This window comes from Stegodyphus dumicola, chromosome 2 (assembly GCF_044657685.1).
Source record: "Stegodyphus dumicola isolate Sdum_Otavi_A_Nest chromosome 2, ASM4465768v1".
In the NCBI taxonomy this organism is placed as follows: Eukaryota; Metazoa; Arthropoda; class Arachnida; order Araneae; family Eresidae; genus Stegodyphus; species Stegodyphus dumicola.
This window is the reverse complement of record NC_140769.1, coordinates 71,558,003-71,579,234: the sequence shown is the minus strand read 5'-3', so window position 1 is coordinate 71,579,234 and position 21,232 is coordinate 71,558,003. Positions and strand designations below refer to the sequence as shown.

General features: G+C 35.8%; 1 protein-coding gene across 1 annotated transcript in view; it reads right to left on the bottom strand.

The window, feature by feature from the left end:
* LOC118185919 (uncharacterized) overlaps positions 1-21,232 on the bottom strand; it is a 68,014-nt gene that overhangs the window by 20,084 nt on the left and 26,698 nt on the right. The window contains exons 3-5 of the mRNA XM_085810038.1: positions 14,741-14,859; positions 7,212-7,372; positions 2,015-2,113 (exon numbers count right to left, since the gene is read on the bottom strand). Of these exons, the coding sequence (XP_085666164.1) occupies positions 2,015-2,113; positions 7,212-7,372; positions 14,741-14,859 (379 nt within the window). The remainder of the gene's footprint in view (positions 1-2,014; positions 2,114-7,211; positions 7,373-14,740; positions 14,860-21,232) is intronic.

The following is a 21,232-nucleotide window of genomic DNA, read 5'->3' as shown; positions in this document are numbered from 1 at the left end:
AAGTTACCCCAAAGGATAAGAGCATTGTACATGTATCTTTTAGGTATCTTGAAAAATTGGGTACGCGTTATAAGGCGAATATACCTAAAAATTGAAAAATGTAGCTTAAAATTATAGATGCGCGTTATACCTTGTTAAGTGCAGGATGATATATATATATATATATATATATATATATATAATGTAGCTTGAAATTATAGATACGCTTTATACCTTGAAATACGGGATGATATATATATATGACAGATATAAAACATCAATGAAAACAAAGAACTTTAAATTTGCAATATTCCTTTCCATTCCTCTTTTTAATCTAGTTCTCTCCCTTTCTGTTTAGAAAGCAGATATCTTTATAACATTGTTTATAATAACTTTCTTTACTAGGTCTTTCTTAATTAAACTGTTTCATGTTTCGTATGTAATCATGCTGCATTGTGTACGGCTCTTATCCAATCAGATTTTTAAAACATTTTGCTATAAATACTTCTACTACTAATGCGCTGAGCCTTTTGAAATTACGAAATAAAACTGTGCTGAATCAACGGCACCTCTGCTAAAGAGTTTATCTCCCACTATGTAACTTATCAATCAACGCAACTCTGTGATTCGACTTACGCTGTAAAGAATGAACGAACAGGCAAGATAACTTGAATTACTTCTTTATCGGACCTTTTCCAATATAACAATTTAAATACTTGAATTTTCAGCAGTTTACGTTCAGCAAGTTCTTCAAGTGATATTTCCTGAATGATCTGCTTCTAATTTAGCCTATCTGTTACTAAAGAGAATACTTTTACAAGGGCAATTTTAAATATTTCAAATATCTGGGTCTCATTCTCTCATTCACCCAACAAGAGTTTGCTGATGCGTTTATACCAATTCAGCACTTGTCCTCTTGATGCAGAAATTGCTATCGTGAACTTTTGAACTTTTAATATCGGATACAGTAAAAATTCGAATTTAAATGTTCATAAAACGTTATTACCGAACTCCTTCCACCAAACGTCATTGTATAAGGATCTTAAGTTTTACTAACGTTTATTTCATTTTAAAACTTTACTGTCCTCTCTTATTTTCCACTTCCGGCCAGAATAAACGCCTCATTCTGTTTATGTAAATTTTGCTTGCTAACGCTTAAGTATTTAAGTTGTGGCTTTTCGCCAAGAGCATAGATAGATGAAGAGAGAGTGAGCCTTCTTGCCACTTTATTTCACGCGTACTATCAGTCTCTTGCTGTCCACCTTTAAGGTCAGAGGTTTAGGCCTCTTGATATCTAAAACGTATTGTAGTTTTCCACAGTTTGCGTTTTACGTACGTAATATTCTGAAAGGCCATTCATCTATGCAAATTATTCTAGGTTAGCTCTTATTTAAATTAATTTAGTTAGTAGTTATTTTCTTACGTTCAGACCAAAAATGAATGGTCTTTGTATCCCGAAGTGCGGGAACACCTGTAAAGTGTGGAAAATAAACTGTAAATTTAACTTTTCTTCTTTGTCGTTGTCTATTCCCCACATACACGAACATAGCTTGAATAAGCTCCATGTTCTCATTCAGGATATTAGATGTTTCTTAAGGCAATTAAAAGGAACAGTAGTCCTGATAACTGGACTTATGCGTATGTTAGAGATGTAGCACAAAATCCCATTTTTTATTTATAGTAATAGAAATGTTTTCTTTGAATTTCGCGACAAAACGTGCTAGATGCTCCCTCTCGCTGTGATTAAACAATGAATAATATTCAAGTCCAACTTCAAATCTTAGCTCGTTGATATGTAACCTTTAAGAAACCCAGAACAGAATTACAAAGTTTTAGGAGAGGGAATTGAAGGCAGTCTTCAAGCGTTTCACTCAACCCAGTCTTCATCGTACAAATGTAATTTCAAGGCTAAAAATTTGTTACTGTATCTTTTCAGTTATTACTCTGTGACGACTAACTTTCTCTTTGTGACATTAAAAATAGAAATCTATGCACATGTTTTATGAAAAACCACCATGTAAGCAAAAGAAAATACCATTTCATTAAGGGGTCCTGTTCCGCCATTCCTTTTCCACAGCTTCAGATAGTCCGTGCAGTTTGTATCGTACGGATACGGTAGAAGTTTTTTTTCAGTCTGAAAGACATAAAAGCACAGTAAAATAGTTAAATAACAAAGCTGAAAAATTAGTTACTTTTTATGTACTTGCAACAGCACTTTTAGGACAGAGACTACGGATTTCATTCCTGTGATAAGAAGAGTTAGATTTTATTCTTGCTGGGAAATCGTTAATTGTGTTACATATTTGCAATAGTTATTATTCTTAGGTGTTGAAAGGTTTAGTTGTCTTCTTAACTCGTTGATAATTTAATCAGGAGATCCACCTTGTGATCAACTAAAGCGCTAGTGTGGTATGAACGAGGTTCACATACATTCCTCTAATCACGCAGCGATTTTGACTGACATGCGGTGACGAAGATGAAATGCATGGAGTTAAGGCATGTTCGACTTCCATCCTTTCGCCCATCTCCATAGGTAAGAAGCTTATATATCAATTAGGTATTGGTATGCAGAAGCTTTGGGTCGATTGTTCAAATAGAAGCAATCAGACGGTGCCAATAAAGAAATGGCGATAGAATTATCGATGGACTTCAAGAAGCAATCTGGTGGCAGCAATGTTAATCTAGTGACATCAGATTTCAGTAACTTTAAGTGATTTCAGAACTATATGTACACGCAAATGCAAACAATAATGTGAACCTTCGTCTGTCTGAGTATGCGTTGCTGAGTTTCTTCTTTGAACTCAATGCATTGAGAATACTGAGTGCTATACTAGTGCGAACAGGAAACGCTTTGTAATTAGCAAGCGAGAGATTTAAGTTCCGAAGCTAAATACTAGTAACACAGGCATGTGAATGCTGATTCACAAACCTCTTATGATAATTAGTGAGGCGATCAAGATTAAAAAAAGACAGCGATTCGCAATCGAGCCTTTGAGTGTCTGTCCCGGAAGTAGTTAAGAGAGCTAGTTCACACCGAATACAATGAGATTTAGTTCTGAGAACGTATATTGAAGCTTTGCTTCTTATGCAGGATAACTGTGCGGAATTGCTAATATTCAACAATGTACATATATATATATACACACACACTGAAAATATTTTTTTAAAACAATAATATTTATGGAATTCGTTTCTTTCATTATGTAACTGGATACAGCAGTCAGCAAAAGGAGTATAAAAATTATCTGTCAGTGAACTTGATGCCATTCCTATTATTACTTTCAGCTTTCTTAATACACTCCTCAAAAGTGAAATTTCAACACCAAGAAAGAATGCGCATAGCGTCATGCAAATTGCAGAAGCGAGAGTCGTTAGCTGGATATGCAAATGATAAAAGTTGGCATGCATTGGATCAGGTGATACGCATACGCGGGATATAAATTTCAGCCACTTTCCCTTCTCATAAACAGCATCTGATGGTTTAAGCATTAAAAATGCCTCTGAGACGTTCGCGAACTCAATACCATCAGTTAACGACCGGGAAGCGTGACCGTATTATCGAACTCCATGAACTTTGTTTGTCACTACGCACAGTAGTCACTCGTGTTGGGCACAACGTGAGTACCATCTAACGTTGTGTGATACGATGGATTCAGGAACTTGCATGTCGGAGTGGAAGTGGTGCGCACAGGTGAACGTCAAGGCGCACAGATCAGCGTATTCGGCAGTCAACTATTGGAGACCCTTTCTTCACGTCCCGTAACATCCGAAGCCAGTTGCGTCCAGGGGCAGGCGGATCTATGCCCTCACAAACTATACGCAACAGATTGCATGAAGTACACTTACGTTCACGGGTACCAGCCACCAGCCACAGGGGTACCATTGACTGCTAAACACAAGAGTAGACGCCTGGTGTGATGCCAGCGTCATAGTGCGTGAACCATCGAATGGCATCGGGTTTTGTTCACGGATGAATCTCTTTTCTGTCTGCGGAGGAATGACGGCCGTCGACGGATATGGCGGCGATCCGGAGAACGCTACGAAACAACCCATTTCGCCGAGCGTCACACCAGTCCTGCACCGGGAATTAGGGTTAACAATAAAAAAAATTGCTGCTTTAATTAATTATTTAAAACTAAATATATATTGCCCTAACCATTCTGAATAAGTTACTTTATCAACTTAAAGGTTTATCTCAGCTATCAGAATTTTAGGAACAGCATAACAAGAAAAATTTTCTTAAGTACAAAAACGAAATTAGTTTATCATCAAAACCATTAACTATTGGAAAAAAAATAAAATAATTAAATAGATTTAGCTGCCTAATCCTGGAGCTCTGCCAGGATTTAGATATTCCCACGTTCCCGATTAAACATGACAAAACTAGTTTAAAGGTTCGGCCTAACACAATAATAACTTGAAACAGGAAATAAGCAGATTACTTTCAGGAATTTCTCGATTTTTGCAAATACCTCAGACAGATGACAACAACTTGTAGATTTAAATGCTATAGGAGATTACTGTGAATAAGTTCCTTTGATATTATAAGGCAGAAGAAATTTTTAACAGCAGCGTGAACATTTTCTGGAATTTTTCTCGATTTTGCAGACAACAGAAGGAAAGTTGAAGTCTCACTTTCATTTTCTTTCAACAACGAAGGCTCGGGATCGGACGAGAGAAAACTCCGCCATTTCTTTTGCTAAGTCGGCGCGCAGAGCACGCGACTCTAATCTAGTAAGATAAGCTTAACGTGCCTTCTCCCTCGTTAAAAAGTAACGCGAGGGAACACCAACTTGGCATCACCAAACCAACCGCCAGCCTCGCCAAAACCAACCGGTTTGAAACTACAATGGATTTTCCAACTCGCCAACCAGCCACACCTAGAAGAGGGGAGAACGTGGGAATCTCAACAACCCTGGACCAAACTCCAGTGAAAGTGCACTGAAGAACCCTAAAAATGAGAATTTTATACCGGAAAAGGGAGACTTCCTCCCCCAGAATAAAAATCACAATGACAACTGCAAAAATTCATTAATTAAAAGCTCATAACTTAATTGTAATTGAAGTTAGGAAAATAAAAGTTATCTCAAATTTAAGAGCTAATTTTTCTGCAACTATTGATACTAAATTCTAAGAGTTTAATTTAATTCTTGACATGAAAAACTGAGTTTATTACGTGAAAATTCACCTATATCCATTGTCTGAGGGTACAAGTTTGAAAACTAAGTGGACACCAACGACGCATTTCGCGTAAAATCAAATAATCCCAAATTGATTACAATAAACTAATATTAACCAAATAAATTAATAAATCCAAACCTGTTGTGTAGCTAAAATTTTGAATATTGACACATTAAAAATTTTGATTTCTGTGATTAATTTAATTACATTAAATTTGCTACACAACAGATATATAAAACTAGATCTAACAATGAACTTGCTGACACCACTACTATTACCTCCACCCTTTGAAGATATGCAGTCACGTGCAAAAGTTTAAGACCGGTAGCCGTTTTCCTGTATTTTAACAGATTGCACCATTTTCGCTCGCAATGCCTTATCTCATGGGTTGATTGTATTAAAAGCTTTCTACTGCTATAAATATAACGTGGTCTCATTTATCAGTAGTTCGTTACTAGATTTTGCATACACAGTGCTGCTATATAATTCTTGTAATGGGTAAAAAGCTTTCACTTGCTGTTGAAAAATGGACAACAATAGTGGTCCTGCATCTGGCATGCATGGTTCTGAACTTGAAATAAGTTTGAAGGTAAATGTCAGCAAGACAGGCGTGCATCAGTTAATCAGTATGTTCAAAATTTCGAGAAATTATACGGATCTTAAGAGAAGCGGTCGCCCAAGAAAACTTGTGTACGTGATGATCGTGTGACAAGAAGGATGATCACTTAATGTCCAACAACCTCCTGACATTATATTAGAGCTGCTCTGGCTGTAAAGGGTACCAGCGTCAGTTCAAGTACTATTTCAAGACGTTTGACTAAAACGTTGGTTTATTTTGGAATAAACCTGCAAGGAAACCTCGACTTACTCAAAGTATGAAAAAGGAACGACTGACTTTAGCCAAACAGTATCAGAATTGTACCGAAAAACAGTGGTAGTACTAATAGTGGTAGTACAGTGTTAGTGGAGTTTTCCGATGAGTCGCGTGTGCAGAAATTTTTTGCAAGTGCTAAATGTCTTCGCCGCCCCATTTGGAAAAAGATATGATGACAGATATACAATTCCGACAGTGAAACACCCTCCAAGCCAGATAATTTAGGGTGCAATGTCTGCGTCTGGTACTGATGCTGTATATTTCCTGCCACCTAAAACCACGATGAACGACAATCAGTACCTTAATTTGTATGTTACAAGTTGAAGCTTCATTTGGATGTTCACAGAAGTTCAATTTTCATGCATGATGAGGCTCCATGTCACAGGGCAAGGAATGTTAAGGACTATCTGAGGGCTACTCAAATCCAAGTGCCTCATTGGCCAGGTAGCAGCCCAGATTTGAATCCCATAGAGAATCTGCAGTATATTGTGAAAAATAATAAAGTCACCGAGAAACTACCATTCAGTGCTACAGAACTTGTTGAAGCAATAAAGCATGTGTGGTGTAAAGAGATTTCTCAACCTTACTGCCAGTCTCTTGCTCCTAGCATGCCTAAAAGGATTGCATCAGTGATAAAAACATATTAAGGAGTTCCGCCAAAATACTTGTAAGTATTCCTTCAGTAACTTCTTGTAAGTCTATTTTTTGTCATTTATAACATATGTTTTTATTGCGGAATTTTCCATGTGTGATCTTAAACTTTTGCACACGGCAGTATAAAACTAGATCTAACAATAAACTTGCTGTCACCACTACCATTACCTCAACCTTTACTAATAATGGTAGATTTCAGTTTCACTGGACTATTATAGCTTTCAGATGTATTAAACTTATTCTTTTATTCTGTCCATAGGAGATTCATGAAATTAATAGAAGTATTTTAAACGTTTATTATAATTATTTAGTTTGTTTCTCCTGAATCCTGAAATTAGTTTCAAATCAACATATTTTATTCGTAAAATAAAGTGATGTTGTTTTATAACTTATTATATTCTTTATCTGCGCTAAATAATTCAGTGCTTAACTCTTTAGTAGTGCGTTTAAATGCACAAACATCACATAAAATGAGTGGCATACATAAACATGTTACTGAAAGCTTCTAAGTAGTCGTATTTACCATAGAGACAAATGCATCGTATTGTATTCCACCTTTCAATGCATAACCTTCAGCATAAGGATTGACCAGTCTCCGACGATCATGAATTGCTGTCTGGACCATAACAGGTGCCGTGTACATCATATATTCCTCTGGCATCGTCCACAAATCTATTTCGTAAGCTGTAAATTAGTAGTACTTATATCACTCAATAATACTTAAGAGCTTAACTTTCATTCACTAAATATTTTAGCACAAAAGCGATGTTTCATTATCAAATATCTTCAGTTTTAAAATAGAGCTTCATGTCCAAAACTTTATAATAAATTGCTTACATAAATGTAAACTTTTCCAATATTTCTTACATTACAGTGTCTGTTATGTTTCCATATCTGTTCTATTAGATAAATACTCGTATCAGCGATGGTGTAAAATAACTTAAAATTAATGCAATTACATTCAGTGCAGATTCATGCACTTGGTATAACACCGGGTCAATTAACATAATCGTCAATAATAAATTCACAGTGCACTGCACTAAATTTCAAATAAAATTGTTAAAGCTCGTAAATGTAAAAGATATTCAATATGAACTATCAAAAATAGAAGAATAATAAATACAGAAGAATATTCTTATTATATTATTACCATTCTATGAAAAAAATTACATCATAGTAGCATGCTGTGGATTACTTATCTAAAATCAAACACAATCTTAAAAATTAATTGTCGTAATTAAGCGCGACTGCGATATATTCTAGTTATGCTGAATGCGTAAATTATAGAAACTGTAATACAGAAGTTGAATCAAAATGACCACACTTTGTAACTTATGGGAGACTGCCATTTTTAGATTACATTTTGCGATGATACGCTCCTTATTCAATAAATTTACTAGATAATAAGATGATTAAGACACAATAACACGCCGAATAAATACTGATTCAGAAGTCAAACAACAAAAATTTTGTGAATTAACGCTGATTTTTGTTGTTTGACTTCTGAATCAGTAATAAGATGATGTTTTCAATTTAATATATCATTTAAATATTGCAGCATTCCTTTCACAGGCATAAGTATGCACGCAAAATTTTAATGCGATTATTGTAATTAATGTGAGCGTACATTATCAAGGAACTATACAAGCAGCTGGTGTTTGCTTGTTGTATGATTCTAATATATATAGATATGCATTTTTAACGACAAGATACAGAAACAGAACCCAGATCATCAAATATATCACATTATTCATTTTAATGGCGGAGAAACAGTTAACACAAAATGACTATTTTGACAAGTGCTTTTCATGAATATGTTTAAGAAGATGTCGTGGGAATTCAAGTTCACATTCTTCAATCGAGTAAATGTATTTATGCAATTTATGTAATTTCGTGAAACACAAGGGACAATTATTGGAATTGTTAAAGCAACAAGAATCTGAGTAATATTCATAAATTTACAATTTCTTACGTTTAAATCTAGGACGATCTTCTTCAGTTGAAGAAGTACAAATGACGAAAGCGAAGCCTATGTTCTAGCGGTAACAGTAAGAGGAATGAAGAAGTTACGGGTGCCATCTATCGATAAGAAATGGAAATAATTTCCTGATTGGAGATAGCTACAGTACAAGCTTTAGCGGAAAAGATGACGGAAGATGCTAAAAAAGAGCTAAGAAACTGCCGCCAGCTGAATACGTAGTCGGCTAAGCGAACTGTAGATCCCAAAGGGCATAAAAAAGGATTTAGATAGAAAAATGTTATTTGTTTAAAACAACAGAGCGAGTAGTTTAAATTAGCAATGATGCTGTAGTCAGAGAGGTGCTGAGGTCAGATACGATACTCTCAGCAGCGTTGCTGGATACATAGACACAAAGTAGTTTCTTGGCGGAGAAATTTTCAAAGAAATGTTTTAGGAGGTACAGATCATAGTTGTTTGAAGTTGTTCGGACTGAATTTATGCGTATTGAGACAAAGCTGAACCAGTTATGATTCCTAAATTTGCAAACAGGAGAAAACGAAACTCTCTTCACCCTTGTTCCTAAACGCAGAAGATTTGCAGTATAAAGAAAATCCCTACGACAACGTACTGATTATAGGATCCAACGATTAAGATAGATTCCCTGAGCGCCGTCACAAGTCCTCCTCCAAGTAGTTAGTCTAGTGTAATCTGCAAGTGTACATCAGTTAAATGCCCCATCTTCCAAGTAATGTTCATCATAGTATTTCAAAACCTATTGCCCTTTTTCTGGAACTCTGTGTAAAGAACGGAATTAATACAGGAACAAAGAGCCATATAGTCTCATGACTCCATTTGCACTCCGCATCACGCAGCATATGTTGAGGACTGTTCTGCCAACGGTCTGGACACCAAGAGAGGAAGTTTGGATAGGCCTCGCCCTTACTAATACAGCAGCAGTCTCCGCAATAGAGATTTGGGAAGCAGAAGAAATACCTCATCAAAAGCGATCATAAAATAATTATTTTTAGCTTTAAATCCTCTCTGAGAAGCATGGCAAAGAAACACTTTAAAGCAAAATATAGCAGCCATTTGAAATTCATCAACAATCTGGCCATAATAATAGAAACACTGATTCTAGTTTTCAACAATTCGATCTTAAAAGACTAACTTGACCACGCCCATTCCGTCATGATCACGCATCTACTACAGACCTGTCACAAAAGCTGCAAATTTAGATTTACGTGACATGGGGAATTCCACGTTGAGGGCACTAAGAAGTAGATTTCTTGCCCTGATATGCTAAGTACAGTTATTTACGGATCTGGTTAAGAAAACAATGCGATTCACAGTCTACAAATTGATCTTCTTTTGAACACTGTTTTCAAAACTGACTGAGGAGTGGATCACTCTGGCCGCAACGTTAAATCAGGAGGAACTACAATAGCAGAGTCTCGTGTATTCCGAAAGAATCCGTGCCTCCTCTCACAGTGTATGAGCTCGGGGCAGTCATACGCCGTCTTAATTTTAAAAAGGCAGAAACACTGGATGACCTAGTCAATACGTTTTAACAATCATATCAATCATATGAATCATGTTCAATAAAATTGTATTTATCCAGGTGTTCATCAGTGCCTTCTCAAAAATCAGGTACTTCAAATACGATCCCAAAGTATCGGAAGAAGCACTTTTTCATAAGCTAGAGATAAACCCTTGACTCACGATACCCTACAGGTCCATCTGCTTCCTTCCATTACTAAATAAGATGCTGGAGCGCAATGTCGTCTAATGACTTAACAAATTCTTGACAGAAATGAGGTACATGAATGAATAGTAGTGTGGCCTCAGAGCTAATAAATCAACAAAGCATGCATTTAAAGATTAAAACTTCCTAGTACAGCCAAGCGAAGCAACGACATGCACACCATCGTCACCTCACACAACATACAGCTTTGCAATTATAATGCTATGGTGGTCGATATCCTGTATATTTTGACTACTATGGATTATCCAGGCCAACTGATTAGCATAGTCAAAAGCCAGTTTACGTCCCGACGTTTCGAAATTGCCTCAGATGTAAGAAATATTTCTAGAGGCTGACCCCCAAGTCTTGCGCCTTGCACCTTTCTTCTGGAATCTAATTGAAAATTACATATTTGAAGCTTTTAACGGAATACGTCTATTCGAGGTTCTTGTACATACAGATGACTTCTTAATCACGGCTTCAGACTGACACAGTATCAAAACAGAACACAATATTCTTTAAGAAGCTTTCTTAGAGCAATAGAATGGAAGACATTTGATCGTATTAATGCAGCCTCTGTTTTTGTTCACTGCAATACAGATGATGTAAGTACACTAACCTTTTGTGGCACAGACTGAAATAAAAGTTAACTATGTAACTATATAATCTACTATAGTAACCTACTCTAAAAGAAGTTCCCCATTGTTTGCCCTGTCAGTGAAAAAGAATAGAGATAGCATACAGCATTCGTAGCGATATCATGTTAAGGAAAAAGCCTTGTTAAGTACAAGTCTAATGATAGCATTGAGGTAGGTACAGTGACATAGTTTCTCATATAAAGAGGTTTGTTCATCAAGCAAAATTCATAGCTACTGTTTTAATAAAACACCTTAGTTACAGGGAAATTTCCTAATGATATAAATATAACGCAGATAGAAGCAGCAACGAAAGTTGATTTGATAAAATAAGAAGCAAATAGTTCTAGGTTTGTTTCATACTCATGTGAAGAAATATGTAAGAACCATAAAAATTTTCTCTCTCGTATTAAGGGAAACTACTTTATGCCCTTAAATGGAAAATTATTGTCAATAGATAATTCACATTTCCTTCTACGATAAAAGCAGAATAGGAAGTGAAAATATAATTGAGCGTGATTCTTTTGTGAACGACATGATTTGAATTAGACTTAAAACATTTTTTCTTGAGAAATAATAAAGCAAAGTCTACTTAAAGTACTTTTATATAATGGTAAACTCAAGTAGACTTAAAATCCACAAAAGTCGAACTTATTAAACTAACTTTACATGAAATCCTTAAATTCTAATTTCAAGAAAAGCACCGCTCGTCACTCAAGTCTCAAAGCCGGTCACTCACAGTACCGTCAGATTCTTGTTGCCAATCTCAATAAAAATATGTATGCGAGATTGTCGAACTTATTAAACTAACTTTAGATGAAATCCTTAAATTCTAATTTCAAGAAAAGCACCGCTCGTCATTCAAGTCTCAAAGCCGGTCACACACAGTGCCGTCAGATTCTTGTTGCCAATCTCAATAAAATTATGTATGCGAGATTGTGTTTTCATCCATAATCTGACAGAAAGAATAAAATAATTATCTGGAAACTAGACTTCTTTTATAATTTTACGTTTAAAACTTATCGTCAGAAAACAGAATGAAATAGCGTAACTCCATTCTTGTATGCTGATGATTTTTTCCCCTAGTAAATTAAGATTAAAACTATGATTAGAAAACATTGATTTTGGATTGATTCATTTCATTCATTTTTAAATAAGTTCTCGAAGAAACGTAAAATATTTCTAGGAATATTTCCAAATTTATATTCTTAACTTCTATTATTTTTCTATTTTTTAAACTATTCCTAGTATTCCTCAATAAAAGATAATATTAAGATAGCGAAGATCCTATGGAGCATTCTTTTCTGAGCCGGAATACGTCGAGTAAAATACACGATAATCTCGGCTGATAGTGTTAAAAAGTAAAAGCAATCAAGTTCCACCGTTGAAACGTAAAAGGTAGTTAGCGAACCGAAGGAAAAGTTTGAAATTTATGTGTTCTGTAGAACAACGTCTGTTTTTGGTACTGGAATATCACAATTCGGAACACAGTCCTGTGCCAACACAGCGTAGTTTTCAAACTCGATTAATGTTCACAGAGGACTCGATATGAAAATTCATAAGCGTTTCTCAAGTTTCAAGGGACAGGCAGAGTGGCCGATGATCCGGTAGGGAATGTTAGCAAGCAAACTGTAGTTACTCTTGAAAATATCGCCATTGTTTATGGAATTATTCAGAAAAAATCCAAGAAAATTTGTCCGAAAAATTAAAGAAGAAACTGATTTGAAGTTTTCCATCACGCAGAAAATATTGAGAAGCAGCTTAGATATTTAAAATTCAAAATCACCAGGCCATACACGTATGAGTTCTGGAACAAAGGAGTGTCTGGGCTGCGGTAAAGAGCATATGCATTATCGGCTCCTTTTTCATGCGAGAAACAATCATTAATGAATATTGCATTACAATTTTGGAATAACTTATCGCCCCCCATCTAGCATTGGAGGATCGACCAGGCAGTGACTGATTTATGCAAGATGAAACTTGAGTAGATCGCACGAAATAGGTATTTCGTTTTCTTGATGAATATTTCCAGAATAGAAACGTTGCGTTGGATTATTGCAAATTTGCTGACGCAGGCATGGATTGTCCTCCGTATTCGCCGAATCTGACTCCTTGTGACTACTTTTTATGGGACGCATTGAAAGACACTCTTTACAAAAACCATCCCACTACGCTGGACGAGCTTGAATCGTCCATGTGTGTGGCATCTGAATCCATTTCCGTTGAGACATTGCAGGATGTCTCAATTTTCGTTTGCGACACCTCTGTAGTGGAAAAGGTGGACATTTCGAAAAGATTATGATTGCAAAGACTGCTTGCAGAAGACGTGTTTATTTATGCAAGTTGACTATTTGTCTATACAGCTAGCGCCATCTGTTGGCAACTTTCCTAACTATTATTTCGAAACTTCCATATAACAATCTTGCTGCTTTCACATAAATATACCGCTTGTTATATTCCTCTATCAATCTTTATTTTCGAGACTTTTAATTTTGAAATCAGATATTTTTTATGGACACCCTGTATATTTAATTTATTTATTATGTTGTGGGGTTATGTGTTATTTAATTTATTTAACAGTTAATTTTATTTTGAAGCAACCTTTCCTATTGCTCTTGCTTTTAACTCACACTTTCTTGCCAGAATGTAAATTAGCTAACGCGCGTATATTCATATGAGGTAGAAAATCTTACTTATTAGGACTTAAGACATAAATCCCTTAAGTATTTAAGGGACTTAAGTCTCCCCTTAAGTCAGAATTTAATGGAAAATTTTGAAAAGTGAATTTAGAGTGCGTTCTGCTTGCCTGAAGGCAACGTTATCTTGGATTTACTAGCGATTAGATTTCTGAGACGTTTGAGAGCGTTTGAGTAACCTGTGAAGCCGTGAGACTAAACTTAACTCCATTTAAGTTAATTGTTATATTTTAGAGTTAAACGTGCTGAATTTTGGAAGCACGAATGGTGCCATCTGTGATCTTCTATCTGAGTTAATAAACGGTTCTTTACACCCTTTGTTAGATTTTGTCGTGCTTAGGGATAATTGCCTACAGTCTTCTAACGTCTAGTTAGCTTATACTACCAAAGCATGCGAGGCGTTATAATGTATTTCATACCATTAATAAAGGTATATTTAATACACGCGAGCGAACATGACTTAGGTTTTTGACCACTTTAGTGTAAATATTTGAATGGGTAGTATCATTCATTTAATGTGTTTGGGGTTGAAGTTATTCCAATCTACATTGATATGAACAATTCATGTCATAAATTTAGCTAGCTCTCATTCAGTCCTTATTTTTGATAGTCAATTATTTTCTATACAATTATATTTATTTAACACTGAAATCTTTTCCATTTCTATCACACCTGATTTTGTTTGTACTGAATTTGATTTGTAACCACTTATAAAATTCTAATGTCTCTTAATTGTAATATTAATTTAAATATTAGTTTAAGTGATTTCAGAGAACTTTAATTTCATGTACAAACTAGTTTTATATTCCATGCTTCTTTTGAAGCATTACTAAGACTTATATCAAAGAAAATCTGTACATTGCATTCTAATGCGTTGCAGTACCCCTCATTATATGTTACGAAGTCCCGACAGCTCAAGCGGTCACAAATTTTCACTCTTCAAAAGCAGCTTGTAACAGCTCTCCCCATTAAAGCAAATGAAGTTGTAAACTTAATTGAAACTATGAAAATAAAGCTTACTAAATGTGTTCGGAAAGGTTTCCAGCTTTGCATCTGGCTTTTCCCACAATGATTCAACAGTGTAACACATGTTCGGTAGTCCGTTCATTGTCACTGCTGGAACCTGCCGATAAGGTTTCCTGAAAAGAAAAAAAAAAAAAAATCTGAAAGGTTTCAGATTTTAAATTACGTGCAAAGAGGCGTTTTTTTAACGTTGTGTTACCTTTATTTCTTAAATATCACGTTCTTTACACTTAAACTGTAAAATTCAGATCAATAGCAATGTCCCAAATAATTTTAAAAGGAGCATATCTTTAGAATTTCCGATACACAGTTCCGCGCGCTGGAGATAAAAAGTCCCCCGCCGTAGAGTGTTGCCATTGCTCGCTTTTAAATCGTTGAGTGTGTTACTCAAAAATTCGTTAAAGTTTTACAAAATATTAAATCGATAATAAAACCAATTCCAAACTTCAAATTTGGTCTTCCATATGTCCATATTCGTAGGAGGATTACGTCACTCAATCTTCGAAGGCTCTATGTACCGTTGTTTTATCACAAAGCGAGAAATATACATACATTTATGCAGATTTTTCATTATTTAAGTTCTTTAAAAATAACAGAGGGCGATAATACTGTTACGAAATGTACAGGCGCTGTAAGATAGCTTCCCCGCAAAGAAGTTTTAGGGTTGCCATAAAATGGCAAGGGAAAGCAGGGTTGCCATATTTGGCCCCTTTGACAATAAACGCCCATTTGGCGACAAAATTGGCGATATACCATGGACGGATGGAGAACCTTCTGGAACGAATTCTTACCGGTTTAGTCCAGAATATTCTCGAACACAAGCCGAAAGCTATACAAACCCTGCTGGTCCGCAGTCAGTTAGTGTGTCTCAGAGAGTGTGCCTCGTCTAGTGAGTCGTGCGGAGTCGATCGAGTTGACAGCTGGGCAACGCGTGCCGAGTGGGTCGTCGAGTGTACCGAAGGAGTCTCTTAGTGTATCGCGGTTAGTGCATCGCCGAGAGAGCGTGTTGAGCTCTGGGAACGACTGAACCGAAGAGTCGGTAGCCGTGCTCTGTGTGTCGTCGAGTGCATCGCGAGTTGTAGCGTGGACAGTCTCGAGAGTACGTCGAGTTCCGAGAACGACCAAGCAGAGTCGGGAGCTGTACTTCGGAAAGCAGAGTCGGGTGCTTTGCAGGAAGCTGTCTCCACCGTGCTAGCCTGATAACCTGAAGGCTGTGTCGCTGATCGTGTCAGCGTGTTTATAGTAGTTCATCAACGACTGTAAAACGCGTTTTGGAACTGTCCTGACAATACTGACAAATAAAGTGTGTTTCGATACTTCATCAAGTGTCGTAGTTTTTCACTCCAAATCCACACGAACCCCGTACGAACGCGAAGGAAGAAAATAACGCAGCAACTGGTGTCAGAGAAGAGAAAAACGTAACAATACTTTGTGGCAACAGTTTTAAAAGTGATTCGCTGTTTGTAGGTGAATCGACGCGAAATCGCAAAACGAAAACAATAGTCCTTCAGGGACAAAGCCCCTTTGTACTAATAAAAATAAAAAATTTCCATTATTAAAGCAGTTAAGTAGTGCGCAAATATTTCGAAAGCTATGAGAAATAATGCATTTAAATTGAAAATAATGTATATAAATGCACATACAGAACTCATTTATATGCTTTATACTGCGGAGGCTCCCGGCCTAAGGTTAAAACAAGTGGGATACTGCCTACAACAGCGAAAAGAAAAAAACTAACCAACGAACGTCACTGCCAAGGCAAGCCCAGCGGAATTAATTATGTTCAAAGACAAGAATAAGATTCTTAGCTATTTCTGAAATATGATCATTATTACACTCATATGAAAGTAAAGATAGTTTTGAATTATTACATGGTTAATCGTATTAGGTGCATTGCTAAAGTTAAAGAATCAACGTTAGTAAAAAAAAAAAAAAAAAAGGAGAGAGTGAGCCAAGGTGCATAATATCGAGTAAGTTCGAAACATTAGTTCAGATCATTATAAAAAGACCCTGGTTGCTGTTTGTAGGGCATAACGATATGGAATATCATCAAATATACGTGTGTCATGCTATGCTGATACTACAATATCTCTCAACAATGTTATACCAGATATTTCTCATAAAATACTAACACAGCACCAGGAAACTTTTAGACTGCTGTAATAATGTGCATTATACTATACGGAACTGTTAGGCATTACAATAACTAATATTTTTCAAATATGAATGGATATATTTCCAACAGGATGAAAAGAACTTTGCAAACATTTAGCTACATTGGCTTCTTAAAAATTGTGTTATGTATTAATTGATTGTTATCATTTTCTAGCTTAAGTTTTGCTTACTTAATTCTGTTTTGCTTAGTAATTGAATCCATTAATTTTTCGCTTTAATTCTTGAAAGTTGGTTGTAAGTTTAAACTGTGACTTTTGTAAACTTTAAATTTAGGTTTGGTTGCTTTAAAATTTTTCTTAAGTTGTTTAGTTTTAATTTGAGTTTAGAGACTTAAGTTTACTCGGTTTTTGTACTTTTTGTTTTTGACCCTTAAGGGTGTTTAACTTTTAACTTTAATTATTTTTAAGTTTTGTTTGTTGCACTTTCAGTGTGTTCATTTTTTTAACTTATGGTAAATTAATTTTTACCCCTCTTTCTATTAAAGTTGTCGAATTTATATTTTCTGACTGGTGGTGACTAATATATTTGTATTTTCTGAATGGTGGTGGTTGGGTTAACTCAATCTGGATAATGAATGTGTATACTCAAAATTCTGCTGAAGAAACAATTTACATTGTGCTGACATTTTAATGAATTTAATTATATGTAATAGTTTAAGTTTTAATGTCCTAAATTCATAACTATTCACTGGTTCTGAAAATTTTCTCATCCCAACCGTCGGCTTGGAATTCACTCAGAATTCTTTATCAAAGGATTACTGCACCCAGAAATTCTTTCGCTCAAGCATGAAAACACATGTAATGATTCCACCACGTCTTATCAGCGCTTCGTCAGTTTTACTTAAACGGGACCTCCGTTTCGGTGACATCTCTAGCATAGAAAGGTACTAGAGCGAGCTATTTCTGAGGGGGGAAAAGTCGTTGGATAGGAAGCTCTACATGGTCGAGTTGCGCCTCGAGCGAGGTTAGTGCCCCCCCCCCCTTGTTTTCATCTGCAGAGAGATGTTGACCCAGCGGAGTGGCCTTGGAGTCCGAATGGTTGAACTGCACATGCGGGCTCTTTCTAGTAGTCGGGAAACCCCTTCCTGTGAAGATTTCTCTGTTTGGGTTGCTGTGCTTGGCTTCTTGCTGATCACATTCTTCGCCAAATTTTTCAAAAACGCGCCAGCTGTTAAAGTTGCTGCGCAGTGTTTTCCGAGAGAAAGAGACGGAGAAAGGATTTTGTATTACACTTTTTTTGACACAGCCAGAGACGGAGAAAAGATTTTCAAAATAGACCTTTTTATTTTTGGACGGAACTGCAGCGACAAAATTATACCGACTTCTATCTTCTTCATGGCGGAACTCCGAGAGCTTCAGGGTGAACTGATGGACACATAATTGGAGTCGGAAAAAAATGAATTCCGGATCCTTGTAGCACGCAGGAGATGGCCTCCGGAGTGTTAGACGTACTGAACCATCCTGTCGGAAGGGCTGAACTGGACGGAAAATTGGAGCCAGACATCGTTCCTGATGTTATCTTTGGTTGGTTATATTTATTTCGCTTACTTCTTTCTTTGCTTTTCAACAGTTATGCGGCAAGCCTTGTAAAGATGTCTAAGAACTAACTATATATGTATTTTAGAGATTTTGTGTGAATAGTTCCATTTTGCATTAAGGCTATGGCGCCCCCTCTGACCATGTTTTTAAAGGTATGTTTTATTCCTTTGTGTTCTTCAGCTAAAGTTGTTAACCAGCCACCTTTTAATAATTGTAGTGAAAATTGTGATTATCATGACTCTATCAGCAATGTAAACAAATCTCTTTATCACCTTAACTCCTTCACATACAATCCGCCCGACACGGCCGTACATTGAAACGACCAGAACCACCCGAAAACGGCCAAGATCGTAATCTTCTTTTCTTCCCTCCCCCTAAGGTATGTATTAGCAGGTGCACTTTCCCCAAATGCATTGTATCAGTTTACTGCAGACAGCTTGTTCTAAGAGTTTTTTTATCTTTTGGTTGATCGTGACATTTCGTTGTTGCTTCTTTTGTGGTACATTGTGCTTTTAAGCTTTAAACAGCAATAAAAGAGCAGTTTAAAAATTTAAGGATCATATTTATTTTTAAACAATTTATTCCTTCCTATAAAAAATAACGGAAATAAACAAAATCTCAGTCATGATCATAACAAAGCCGGAAAGGCTTGTTGATCTGACCTTCAGAATAGTTTTATAAAGAAAGGGGTCAAAGGCTAATGGAATCTTTGTTAAAAAGTACAAAGGATGTCATTGGACATCTTCACACCTATTTTCTGCGTTAATGGACGGGGAGGGGAGGAAATTGCTGTGAAACTGGAAAAGTATTTCGGGCGGTTCGGGGATTTTGAGGATACAGCTTAGCGAAGGGTCTGGATTTCAAAGAGTTAAATAAACGTTAGGTTTTACTTACCTTGTTTTTAATTATTTTAATTAATCCTTTTACACTGGAGGTTTTTTAATGCACACAAAGCAACTTTTTCTGTAATTTAGAATTGTTTTATATATGTTTCACTCTGATCATTACTCGAATTGTTATTTCATGTGATTGATACAGAATTGGTTTGAAAGATGTTTTCTGTTGTTGCACCTATCCACAGAATTACCTACTACAATATAGGTATTAACATGATTATTCTGTTACACTGAAATGATGTTAAGAAGTAAATAATACATTTGTAATATGTTATATTGTTCTAATTGTTCAATAGTTCAAATATACAACAATTTCAGCTTAAGTTATTCCAACGTTTTAATTTACTCAAGATAGTAAAACCAAGAACTTTCTGACTTTTCACATCTAATTGTTTAATAGTTGTAATTTCTATTTTTGATTACCTGTGTTAAATCGTGTTATAAAATTAAAATAAAATACTTGATAGCTTCTTTTAGCAGTTTCCATCAAAGGGCTCCTAGGCGATAGAATCCGTGGAACTGGTACCCTTCATTTATACTATCTACTACTCAAAAGGACTTAGCGCTGACATACATCATTATTTGGCTGAAACAGTAATACATTTAGATGTTATCATGCTATCTCCAATGATAATGTCTTTCTCAGTGTAGAATAAATCATCTTCAATGGTCTCATATTATCTCTAGTGTAACTTTCAGTTTAGAATGTATATCTGGTAGAATTGAAAATACTTACCACTCATAAGCAAAAAAAACTGCTCCTCTTGTAATTGGTATGTGCAACTGTAACACGATATGAAACAAGTTTGCTTTGTTTGAAGAAAAAATACAAAAAGCTAATGCCTTGGAGTAGAATACAGTTATTATGATAAATATTAATCTAAAACATTCTAAATAATGTGTTGGATTAATATTTGTAAGCAATAAAACACTCTTGATATGTTGATTTCGGAGTGGATGTTATAATCTAAAACATTGTTATGCGGCTCCAATCACTAGCTGTACTTTACTATAACTTCTTATTCTTGAAGCTAACGATTTACCATCTGTCTTCACAGAGCTATATTAAAGATTCTTAGGCTTACGAACTCAATTTTTCTGTTTTTAACAAAGCAGGACATAAATTCTATCCATACGAATCGACGCATGAAGGCCGCATGTCGCTACGAATGTTGTCAATACGTACTGTATTGTGACGGGAAGATGTTTCTTCGAGGATATGCATTATCATCGGATGCTGCAATGTTAGATCAGAGTAGATATTAACAACGTGTGGTTAGTGTGAGGTTAGAAATATCGCAAATCAGGATGACTGATTAATTAAAAGTATCATTTTTGCCTCCCCTAATAACAGCTCAAGAGCTATGCGATGCATTCGAACTGAATACATAACCGGAGATAAGATAATGCTTAAGCATATAACATGTGAGAAAGTGAGAAGCTACGGGGTTTCTCATCTTGTTTTCACAAGACACCAGCTTAGTTAATGAGTAATTTATTAATAATCTTCCTCAATAAGAGAAGCGAAGCTCCTTGGAAGAATACTAGATAGATATGAAATAGGGTTATATCCTAAGACGCAGCATTATTCAGAATGATCTTTTGATAGAAACATTCTTAAGTGCTACTCTCTCGCATGATATGCAGCAACATTTAGCATCGTAAAACGACTCTCATCCTATTTTTCCATATTGCTGTCAGGAATTATTGGACAACAAGATGTTGCAGAGTTTAGTTTTCATTCTAAACTCTTGGTAGCCGTTAAGCGAATTATGACTAAATAACTACTGAAACTTTGGAAGGAAATAAAAAAAGAGAACTCTTTATTAAAGAACTCTTTATTAAAACTAAATATGAACAGAACGCACACGTTTTGCTTA